At 41.4% G+C, this 12,733-nt stretch overlaps 1 protein-coding gene across 1 annotated transcript in view; it reads right to left on the bottom strand.

The window, feature by feature from the left end:
* Nucleotides 1-10,823, bottom strand: part of LOC311149153 (pituitary adenylate cyclase-activating polypeptide type I receptor-like) — a gene marked incomplete at both ends in the record, with an annotated part of 65,374 nt that extends 54,551 nt beyond the window's left edge. Inside the window, 3 exons of the mRNA XM_084186239.1 lie at nucleotides 4,324-4,432; nucleotides 10,610-10,694; nucleotides 10,819-10,823. Of these exons, the coding sequence (XP_084042365.1) occupies nucleotides 4,324-4,432; nucleotides 10,610-10,694; nucleotides 10,819-10,823 (199 nt within the window). The remainder of the gene's footprint in view (nucleotides 1-4,323; nucleotides 4,433-10,609; nucleotides 10,695-10,818) is intronic.
* Nucleotides 10,824-12,733: the final 1,910 nt, after the last annotated feature.

Raw genomic sequence — 12,733 nt, 5'->3', positions numbered from 1 at the left:
ATGATAGGTTTATTTGAACAGTGAGAGACAGAATAACAACAAAAAAATCCAGAAAAACGCATGTCAAAAATGTTATAAATTGATTTGCATTTTAATGAGGGAAATAAGTATTTGACCCCTCTGCAAAACATAACAATTCGACCATGAAAACCTGATTCACACAGTCTCCTCTGAACAGTTGATATTGAGATGTGTCTATTACTTGAACTCTGTGAAGCATTTATTTGGGATGCGTTTCTGAGGCTGGTAACTCTAATGAATTTATCCTCTGCAGCAGAGGTAACTCTGGGTCTTCCTTTTCTGTGGCGGTCCTCATGAGAGCCAGTTTCATCATAGCACTTGATGGCTTTTGCAACTGCACTTGAAGAAACTTTCAAATTTCTTGACATTTTCCAGATCGACTGACCTTCATGTCATAAAGTAATGATGGACTGTCGTTTTTTCTTTGCCTATTTGAGCTGTTCTTGCCATAATATGGACTTGTTTTTTTAACCAAATAGGGCTATCTTCTGTATACCACCCCTACCTTGTTACAACACAACTGATTGTCTCAAACGCATTAAGAAGGAAAGAAATTCCACAAATTAACTTTTAACAAGGCACACCTATTAATTGAAATGCATTCCAGGTGACTACCTCATGAAGCTGGTTGAGAGAATGCCAAGAGTGTGCAAAGCTGTCATCAAGGCGAAGGGTGGCTACTTTAAAGAATCTCAAATATAACATATATTTGTATTTGTTTAACACTTTTTTTGGTTACTACATGTTTCCATATGTGTTATTTCATAGTGTTGATGTCTTCACTATTATTCTACAATGTAGAAAATAGTAAAAATAAAGAAAAACCCTGGAATGAGTAGGTGTGTCTTTTGGCTGGTACTGTATATATATTTTGTTTTTAATGTGTATTTTATATTGTATTAAACAACGGGTGATTCTAATCCTGAATGCTGATTGGTTAAACCGCATTCCAGCCAGTGTCTATTCCACTGGCTAAATCTATGATGTTAAAATGCCTATTTACTCTGTTCCATCTGACAGCGCAATTCACTGTCTCATCAGCCCAGCCAGGCAACTTATAAACTTAATCTCCACTATAAAAAGCATCTAGACATTATCTCACATTTCTTTTAGACTAACGTTTAGTTTCCGACGTTTGCCCCCCAAAAAATCAATATTCAATTTTGATCTCCAGCTGTCCCATAGTAATGAACGTGTCGGGAGTCGGGACAAGACAGACAGACAGGCAGGCAGGCAGCGTTTCTCAGCCAGTTGAAATCATGAATCAACTGGCATCATTTTTATGGATATATACAGTGCCCTCCACAATTATTGGCACCCCTGTTTAAGATGTGGTCGAGGACTTCCAAAAATTCTCCTTTTTTTTTAAACAACATAGAACACAAATGCAAAAAAAGTGAAAAATCCAACCTTTTATTTAAGTACATTACTTTGGTGTAAAAAAAAAAAATCACACATTTAGAAAAAAAAAAAACTTGAAATCATGTGTCCCACAATTATTGGCACCCCTGATGTTAATACTTTGTACAACCCCCTTTTGCCAACAAGACAGCACTTAATCTCCTCCTATAACATTTCACAAGATTGGAGAACACAGAGAGAGGGATCTTTGACCATTCTTCTTTGCACAATCTTTCTAGATCATCCAGTGTCCTGGGTCCTCTCTTATGCACTCTCCTCTTTAGCTCGCCCCACAGGTTTTCGATTGGGTTGAGGTCTGGGGACTGAGATGGCCATGGGAGGACCTTGAGTTTGTGACTGCTGAACCATTTTTGTGTAGATTTTGCCACATGTTTTGGATCATTATCCTGCTGAAAGACCCAATGACGACCCATCTTCAGCTTTCTGGCAGAGGCCATCAGGTTTTTATTTAAAATGTCCTGGTAGTTCAAAGCGTTCATAATGTCATGCACCCTAACAAGGTTCCCAGGGCCTTTGGAAGAGAAACAGGCCCACAGCATCACAGATCCTCCACCACACTTCACGGTGGGCATGAGGTGCTTTTCGGCATACTCATCTTTTGTTTTACGCCAGACCCACTTAGAGTGTTTGTTGCCAAAAAGCTCAATCTTAGTCTCATCTGACCAAAGCACACGATCCCAGTTGAAGTCCCAGTGCCGCTTAGCAAACTCCAGATGTTTACGTTTGTGAGTGTTAGTGAGAAAAGGCTTTTTCCTTGCATGCCTCCCAAACAGCTTGTTGGCATGTAGAGAGCGTCTGATGGTTGTTTTGGAGACTTTGTGACCCCAAGATGCCACACTTTGATGCAATTCTGTGACAGTGAGCTTAGAACTTTTTTTTACTTCTCTTACCATCCTCCTCACTGTGCGTTGTGGCAAGATAAACTTGGGACCTCTTCCAGCCTTGTTTGTCACTGTTCCAGTTGTTTTAAACTTCTTAATGATTCCTCTGACTGTAGATACGGGCAAGTTAAGGCGAGTGGCTATTTTCTTGTAGCCATTGCCTGACTTATGAAGGTCGACACAAATCTGCCTTACTTGAATGGTGTGTTCTCTTGTCTTTGCCATGTTGATAAATGGGTAAGAGAATTAGGCCTCTGTGTCACGTCATATTTATACCCCAGGGAAACAGGAAGTCATGAATTACTAATTAAAAGTTCCTAGATACCCTGACCAACTTTAGCAACTACAGAAAAAAATATATATAAAAAAATCAATTAAAATTTTCAGCGGAATTGTTAGGGGTGCCAATAATTGTGGGACACATGATTTCAAGTTTTTTTTTCTTCTAAATGTGTGATTTTTATTTTTACCACCAAAGTAATGTACTTAAATAAAAGGTTGGATTTTTCTCTTTTTTTGCATTTGGGTTCTATGTTGTTAAAAAAAAAAGGAGAATTTTTGGAAGTCCTCGACCACATCTTAAACAGGGGTGCCAATAATAGTGGAGGGCACTGTATAAAGATTTGTGCCTGGACTATATTTTGTGGAAGGATGAAGTAGTATGAATAAATTCCTCAAAATAAAGTTTTTAATTCAAATATGTCAATCATTATTTGAATATGTTGGTAAAAGTGATAATGCCCTGGACATCGTCTCGGGCCTAACAACACCCGTGCCAATATATCCTCCAAACACTGGCTTCGAGGGCATTATCACTTAATTATTATACAGGGCGCATTTAGAAAAGAGACCTGTCAAAATATAACATTTCACTTGACTGGGAATACAGATATGCACCTTTTGGTCACAGATACCTTAAAAACAATTGTCCTCACAATGCGCCTCAGGAATTCGTCACGCAACGCGGTTAGCCATTGTGGCTGGGACCGCGGATTTTCCCGGGTTTGTGGCTGTCTAGATTCCTGCTGTTTGTTGTTTTCAATCTTCCCTGTGACCTGCCCTGTCTGGAACTGCGAGAAGTAACAGCGTAACATACGTTGCTAGCTACCATGACAAAGACCAAAGCTGGCGGGAGTACCGTTGTCGAGGACAGTGGTGTCTCTCTATTACACGTGAAGGATCTTTTAAACAAAAATAGTTCTACAAGCAGTTGTTACAACAACAAGAAAATAGCTTCAAGTGCTTTGTCCAAATACGGGTGGATTTGACTAATAAAATAATGGACGACCTGACCAGAGAGGTCTAGGACCTAAACAACAGTTTGCTGTTCTCCCAGGGTCAGCTTGATGAGTTGAAACAGGAGAATGGCAAGATTACAGCAATCTGTAAGTCATTGAGAAAGGACATCAGTTCTGTGTGTGAATCCATGATAACAACGACGGATAAATCTCGAGGGACAATCAAGTTATAACAACATCGTTGTGGACGGAATTGCAGAATCTCCACGTGAGACCTGGACGGAGTCTGAGGACAAAGTGAGGGAAATTATCTCTGTGAAATTGAAGATGGACCACAGGAAGATTGAGGTGTTTTTTTCTGAACGTGAACGTGCCGTTATCGTATATGAGGTCAGATGTAATGAAGGTCAAACTTGAAAGATGTGTCTGTAAATCTATCATCAGAAGTCCTGTTCACATAAAAACTCAGGTAAATTTCATCTGAATCAAAAATAGCAGTCTCACAAAATCATAACTGAAGGTGCATGTCCCCTGTAGCTCAGTTGGTAGAGCATGGCGCTTGCAACGCCAGGGTTGTGGGTTTGTTTCCCACGGGGGGCCAGTATGAAAATGTAAGCACTCACTAACTGTAAGTCGCTCTGGATAAGAGCATCTGTAAATGACTCAAATGTAATGTTAAGGGAACCTAAAACGTTTTCACATCGATTATGTTTACAGAAATTAATCCAATAAATGAATAGTACTGTTGGGGTTTACAGTACCTGTCCTGGCAGAGCGGTTGCGACCCTCTTGTCTGCGTGTGTGAATACAGCTCTCCTGGGCCTTCATGTGTTGGGACACCAAGGCACAGTCTGGATGGATGGCCTCCACCTGGAAGGGGGAGGGAGCGAGGAATGGGGGGAAGGATGAGACAGAGGGAGGGAATGTGGGATTATTTTAGCTATGAAAAAGCACAGAATGCAGGAATATGTTTTCACATTACACATTTGATTTGTATTACTTTGTTCTTTACTGAGACAACAAGTGCCACCGTACAACATTGTCCCTTTATGCACACTGTATGATTAACTTATTCAACACATACTGTAGAAGAGTGACACACTCATTGTCACCCTGACTTCAAACCATCTCTCCCCTCCTGTCCCATCTGTAGGCCAGTGAAAAACAGTCCCTTTTAAAACTACTCACAACAAAACAGCATCTTCCTTTGAAACTTCAGTGTCTTTTACTGATGCTGTTTGTGTTAGGGCTCTGTTTACTCCTTCACACACACACACACACACACACACACACACACACACACACACACACACACACACACACACACACACACACACACACACACACACACACACACACACACACACACACACACACACACACACACACACCTCAGCTGGGAGGTGACAGTTCTCCAAAGACAGTGACAGTATCTATAACTACAGTAGAAAAGGAAGTTTCAGTAGAAACTTTGTGTGCTTGCTCAACTGGCTGAGTATTATTATTAATGGTAGTGGAAGAAGTGTACATAGTGAGATAGTTAGGTCTATATCTTTGAGATATCTTCCAGTAAAACCAATGTCTTTAAAGGGCAATTCCACCACTTTTCAATCTCATATTCATTAACTCCAGCAAAAAAACAAACATGTAATCCGTAGCCTGCACTCGAATAACGAATGGAGGAAGCGCTTCCCGCGGTTACGTTTTTAATATGTTGTCATTACTCAAACTGATAGAGTCACTGTGACCCTGTAGGGGGTCCAGATTTGAGTTGTATCATCTTGAACATTTTGAGTAATGCCCCCACTAAGCCACGCCTCCAATATCATTTCCCAGGCTGCCTTGCCTTTTCGAGTGAATTGCAGTTATTACCCTTGACTGTATTTGTTAGTGACAGAGACAACGTTGTTGAATTCGTTCATTTTCAGTCATGTGGCCTTCATCAAGTGAGTTTCTAAGCAAATGTTATATCTGTGGGAGCCAAGGAACCGTGAAAGAACAACCCTGAGGAGGAGGCTGGCAAGATGGAAGGACATCAAAATCTAAACTGCTCCCCCCGAGCTGCCCAGACCAAGACCAACGCCAGACGTGGTTTTTAGTGTCCAACCTCGCTGCTGCATCGCTCTGCTTCCAGGCAACTGACCAAGCCTCCAGTACTAGCCAAGGCTGATGGACACATTCTCTCTCTCTCTCTTGATTTCTACCTCCCACTCTCACAGAACCGGCACCAACCCGGAACCATCCACCACTAAAAGAGGGTGGAGGGGGGTCCAAACATCAGACCTTAACCCGTCATGAGCGGACCATAGGGGAGGGCCATCACTGACCCCTGGGTCTAGGGCTCCCATGTGTGCCTGCTTGCTCCTCAGGTTGTCCTTCCTCCCCTCTGCAGATCCAGCACCAATCCAGGGCCCATTGGCCAGTCCCAGCACCAGACCACCAGACGAGGCGCGGAGGAGGGACCAAACACCAGATCTTCACCCGGAGCGAGCGGACCACAGGGGATTGCCACAATTGACTTCCGGGTCTCCCTTGCGGGTCTGCTTGCTCCTCAGGTTGTCCTTCCTCCCATCTGCAGATACAGCACTAGCACCAATCCAGATACTGGTTTCTAGCACCAATCCAGATACTGGTTTCCAGCATCAGTCCCAGACCACCATCAAGCTGGAAAAGGCATTGGTCGTCACCAAACTGTTCTTGGATGGTTGGGAGAAGTTGCTCTCGGAGGATGTGTTGGTACCATTCTTTATTCATGGCTGTTCTTAGGCAAAATTGTGAGTGAGCCCACTCCCTTGGCTGAGAAGCAACCCCACACATTAATGGTCTCAGGATGCTTTACTTTTGGCATGACACAGGACTGATGGTAGCGCTCACCTTGTCTTCTCCGGACAAGGTGTTTTCCGGATGCCCCTAACAATCGGAAAGGGGATTCATCAGAGAAAATGACTTTACCCCAGTCCTCAGCAGTCCAATCACTGTACCTTTTGCAGAATATCAGTCTGTCCCTGATGTTTTTCCTGGAGAGAAGTGGCTTCTTTGCTGCCCTTCTTGACACCAGGCCATCCTCCAAAAGTCTTCGCCTCACTGTGCGTGCAGATGCACTCACACCTGCCTGCTGCCATTCCTGAGCAAGCTCTACACTGGTGGTGCCCGATCCAGCAGCTGAATCAACTTTAGGAGATGGTCCTGGCGCTTGCTGGACTTTCTTGGGTGCCCTGACGCCTTCTTCACAACAATTGAACCTCTCTCCTTGAAGTTCTTGATGATCCGATAAATGGTTGATTTAGGTGCAATCTTACTAGCAGCAATATCCTTGCCTTTTTGTGCAAAGCAATGGTGACGGCACGTGTTTCCTTGCAGGTAACCATGGTTAACAGAGGAAGAACAATGATTTCAAGCACCACCATCCTTTTAAAGCTTCCAGTCTGTTATTCTAACTAAATCAGCATGACAGAGTGATTTCTAGCCTTGTCCTCGTCAACACTCTGACCTGTGCTAACGAGAGAATCACTGACATGATGGCAGCTGGTCCTTTTGTGGCAGGGCTGAAATGCAGTGGAAATGTTTTTTGGGGATTAAGTTCATTTTCATGGCACAGAGGGACTTTGCAATCAATTGCAATTCATCTGATCACTCTTCATGACATTCTGGAGTATATGCAAATTGCCATCATCAAAACTGAGGTAGCAGACTTTGTGAAAATTAATATTTGTGTCATTCTCAAAACTTTTGACCATGTCTGTAGACTTGCAAGTAGCCCGCTTAACTACAACATTCTCAGTAAGGGTAGCATCATCTTTTTACTTGCTATGACTGTGGTAAATTCTTGTTTACCTTAGTTTAATACACTGACTGTAAGTCACTCTGAGTGATTGTCTGCTAAATGACCAAAATGTAAATGTAGATGTAAAAATGAAAACTTGCAAAGCACACTGCTGGGTATTATTCTAATTATATTGACATTTTAGTCATTTAGCAGATGCTCTTATCCAGAGCGACCCACAGTTAGTGAGTGCATACATTATTTTTTATTTATTTTTCATACTGGCCCCCCATGGGAATCGAACCCACAACCCTGGCGTTGCAAACGCCATGCTCCACCAACTGAGCTACATCCCTGCCGGCCATTCCCCTACCCTGGACGACCCTGGGCCAATTGTGCGCCACCCCCCACCCCCAAACAAGGCCAAATTTGATCAAAATATAAATAGTTTGAGGGCGGAGCTCATTAGAATAATACCCAGCAGGTTGCTTTGCAAATAGTAATTTTTAACATGTACATTTTGGTCATAACCAGATGCTCTTGTCCAGATTGACTTACAGTCACTGCATTCATCTGATTCAGAGGGGTTGGGTTAAATGTGGTAGACGCATTTCAGTTGAATGCATTCAGTTGTACAGCTGACTAGGTATCCCCCTTTCCCTTTCATGTAAGGTTGATAAAAAATACATATCACAGTTATACCAAGTACAATGTTCTGTAACCGTTACTAGGAATGTTGTTGTAGTTTAGAATACATTGGTCTTCAAACTATACTGTAATTGTAACAAAATACCTTTTGGATGTATCTTTGCACCAGCTTCCTGTAAGTTACTGTAAAACGCAGAGCAGTGTCATAGTACAACCCTGTGAAATTAGCCTAATATACTGTAAGGAAGTCAATGCTACTGTAATCATTTTAGGATTTCACTGTAATTACATGGGATTAGTGCAAGCAGGTTGGCTGCTAGGTATTTGTAAATTGCAGCATATTTATGAGTATTTGGTGTTTATCAACACGTGCACTTCTATAACCCTAAACAAAGGCTTTACTGGCTGTGATTACAGGGCAAAACAGATAAAAAAGACACAGCTTAATCTTCAACCATTACAGGTTTAAGACACACTGTCACTCTGAACTGTCTCCTATATACATTAAATTGTTAGGGCACTACTACCACATACAGTTGAAGTCGGAAGTTTACATACACCTTACCCAAATACATTTAAACTCAGTTTTTCACAATTCCTGACATTTCATCCTAGTAAAAATTCCCTGTCTTAGGTCAGTTAGGATCACCACTTTTTTTTAAGAATGTGAAATGTCAGAATAATAGCAGAGAGAAAGATTTATTTCAGCTTTTATTTCTTTCATCACATTCCCAGTGGGTCAGAATTTTACATACACTCAATTAGTATTTGGTAGCATTGCCTTTAAATTGTTTAACTTGGGTCAAACATTTCAGGTAGCGTTCCACAAACTTCCCACAATAAGTTGGGTGAATTTTCGCCCATTCCTCCTGACAGAGCCGGTGTAATTGAATCAGGTTTGTAGGCCTCCTTGCTCGCATCCTCCTGGATACTTCTCACATCTAGGAATCTCCCTCCTATACACTGTTGCCGCAACATGACCATAAGCTTGGCACCTAAAACACTGTAATATTTTCTGAACAAAAGCTCTAACGGGATAACTGACACATCCTAACTTCACCTTGTCGGTGCTAGGGAACTACTACCACACGCCACTTAAATTGGTACAGCTATCTCACTAATGGGTGCAACAAGTATTGGGAACCCTCAAAATGTATTAATTAGCCACAATAAAACCATGCGCCCGCAAAAGGTTTTTGGCAATCCAAAATTACAGTATGGTACTGAATTACAGTAAATTACTAGCAGCACAGTAGGCAATTAATTACTGTAGATTTACTGAAAACAGTTTTTAGACTGAAATTTTTTTTATGGTACTGTATTCTGTGGGGTATAGCGTTCTCACTAATGGGTGCAAAAAATATGTTAATGAGCCAGATATTATTTCGCCTACCATAACATTTCCCTACAATGCACCATATTTCACATAAAGCTGCTGTAAATATGTAGCAAAACAGGTAATACATTACTTTACTGTAAAATTGTATTGTCATTTTACCGCAGTGTAGCGGAATGCCATTGAGCCCCTATAATGCATTGCTCTTTACAGTACTGTACTGTGATATAGAATTACAGTAGCTAACTGTTAAAGTGTTGCTGTAAATTTACAGCAATTTGTTACAGTGACATTCGCATTTTCCAAGTCCAAATCATATAGAGTAACTTCTTTGAGTTACATAATCCATTTTTAGATACTTTAGGATGATTTGGACAGGAAAGGTGAAAATAAAAAGGGTCCATACATCAAAACCTCATCATAGAAGGCATGTCCAATGTCATTTAATGAAAATAAGATACCTAGACTTTAGCTTTTAAGAGTCAATTACTATAAAATTACTAAATAAAAGGTATAAAATAGATTTTAACACAATAATCCTAAAGGGGCAAGTTTATGTTTTTATTGAATAACAAAAACAACAAACATTCTGCCCACTTATTTCCCTTCAAAATGTGTTTGCCTGAGGATAGCCAGTATGCACATATCTAAATCTTACCAAATATTTCCCTTAAGGGGGAGTTTTCCCCAAGTTACCCTAGTTGTAGGTCTTTCCCCTATTGAAAGATAGTGTAAACATATGAATGCTTTCTTTTTGCTTGACTTTGAGCACTTGGCTACAGGGAGATGGTAGATGCCAAGGACATGTGTCCTAATAGAGACACGGAAGAGACTCAAGTCTCTCTCACAGGCAGCACCGGAGAACGGGACTCTTGCTGTTCAATGGCGCCTTCAGAAAAAGTATACTGTACCGGGACCGTGCGGTGTATTCCGCTGAAGTACTCGGCTAAATTCCGGGGTTGGCACGGGAACACACCGGACTCAGCACGATCCTTTCTCAAAGGAAATTAACTTACTAACCAGCCGAAGCTTGGGGCTATGACGATGCCAACTGGAAGGACAATGATGATATCTTAAAGACTGGATTAAAAATTCGGTGTTGCAGCCTAATAATCAAGGAAATTAAGTCCCAAACATTTTAGAATGTTTTATCTCATTTAACCTATACAAATAACGTATAGTTTGGATAGTGTGTTATAGAGCATTGTATAAAATATGTTATATTGATGATTAAATTGATTGGTGTAGTAAAAGAGAGGTCAAAGTATTGTTTTTAATGTTATAAATGTAATCCACTTACTGTTTTCCATACAATCTGATGCAGCCATATAGCAAATAACGTGCGTATCCATTTCAACGACGAAGTTTTAGTGACTAAAATTGTCCTTTAGAATTAATTGCACCTTTTCTTAGTATACCAGATGGTTCAAAGAATAGTAAATTACATTGACATAACTCTTAAAAAGTATCCTAATTATTTAATGAAACACTGGTCAGTTGTTTCTCTACCCCATGAACGAAAACTAGTATTGTCTGATTTTCTTTCACCTTAGGGTATTATCCACATATTTTGCATTTGCCTGGATGTAATCCTTTCTTGTCGCCAATATTCAGATGTTTTTTGGGTTGTCTTCAGCGCAGGCTCTCTCTCTCTCTCTCTCTCTCTCTCTCTCTCTCTCTCTCTCTCTCTCTCTCTCTCTCTCTCTCTCTCTCTCTCTCTCTCTCTCTCTCCCCTCCCTCCTCCTCTGTTTTGAATAACTTGTTATATAGAAGAGGTGGCTAAGGGATTTGTAAATTGTGGTACTGATCTAAAGAAACAGAAAAGAGAGGGCTTAGAAACAGCCAGGGTGTGGCTAGTAGAAGCTAGAAAGCGGGAAGAAGGCAGGAAGAAAAGAGAAGTGAGTGAGAGTGAAAGAGAAGTGAAGGTTGAGGTCTCCGTGCCTCCCCCAGAGCAGAGGGCAGAAAGTTTATATCCAAACTAGGCAGACCAGGCATGGAGAGAAAATCCAGATGATGAATACGTAGTGAGGAGAAGGAGAGTGCAGGGGAATAATGTCGCCCCCCCACCGGCCCCACCTCCCTATGAGGAAGAAGGGGCTGGAGGAGGAAGGGAAGACGAAGGTGAGGAAGAGCCAGAGGTAGAGGAGTACAGGACAAGGGCAGAGAAAGTCAGACATGAGGCGCAAAGGGAGAAAGAGAAAAGGAAAAAGCTAGAGAGGCACAGGGCTGAGGCAAGAGAAAGGGGAATGATGAGTCAGAAGGGGAAGAGTCAGATGGGGCTGGCAGTGGTAAGGGTAAAATGGAGCAATCCTATCCCTTAATAGCCCTGCCAAACCCCAGAGCAAGATAAGACAACCAGCCTGATACCTTACAAGTATACAGAGCATGGACTCAGAGAGATGTAGTGAGAGCAGTGGAAGGGATACCCCACCCCAAGACTGGGGGACACCAGTTCAGAAGAGATATGGAAGGGTTGACCGCCAGCTTTAAGCTGAATACAGGGGAACTAGAGAGGGCAATCAGACAGATAGTGTTAAAGGACTGGGCAGCAGTGAGGGGAAACTGGGTTCCTGGGGATGGTATGATGTTTATAAAGCCTTGTTATTTTGATTTTAGGGGGTTTTCAACAGGTCAAAGGTGATAAGTCTTAAAGGAGCACACACAGTGAATTTTATGGAGTTTTTCTGTTTTGACTGAGTTTAGGGTATACATGATTTCTTATGAGAATAAATGTCATGAGGACTTAATGAACACTTGGGATAAGTAACATTTATGAAATATTTAGGATGATGGTAATGTGTAGTATACTATGGGATGGAACAGTTCGTTGAATGATTTCAATGGCCTCTGAACTCTGTTTTGACTTTCTGGTGTTAATTAATCATCCACACTGGTAATTCTAAAGGCATGAGAGGAGGACTTTAAGATAGTTTATTTTACCAAGTTGAGGGTAATTTATAGTACTGTGAAAAGTGTGAAGAACTTTATAATTTGGTAATAACATATATGATTCGAACCATAAAATAACAGAAGAGAGAGAGAGCTTTCCCTGAATGAGGGATACCTGTTGCTAGTAAATTGTACTAATCTTGGATTACTTTTATGTGATAGAAGTAAGTTGAGGTATTATCAAATGTTGTCAGCAGGGTTAAAACACTTCCCTGATCCCAGTCAGCTGTCAAAAGAGGACGTTTCGATAGATAGAGATCTACTTATAGAGAGCTACAGTAGGGCCCCAATTAAGGAAGTTCATAGATGGGTGAAGCAAGGCGCTTTAAATAAGGAAGGAATATGGGTCAAAGAAAGTTTACCAATTCTCCCGAAATTACTGTTTAGATATGCTGCAATATTGACACACGGGCAGAGCCATGTGTCAATGGGAGGGATGGATGGTAGAGCAGATTAGACAACACTTTGTTGCATA

This window comes from Coregonus lavaretus (genome assembly GCF_964263955.1).
Source record: "Coregonus lavaretus genome assembly, chromosome: 21".
Taxonomy (NCBI): Eukaryota; Metazoa; Chordata; class Actinopteri; order Salmoniformes; family Salmonidae; genus Coregonus; species Coregonus lavaretus.
Note: the sequence above shows the minus strand (reverse complement) of the source record. Positions and strands in the feature narration are given on the sequence as shown.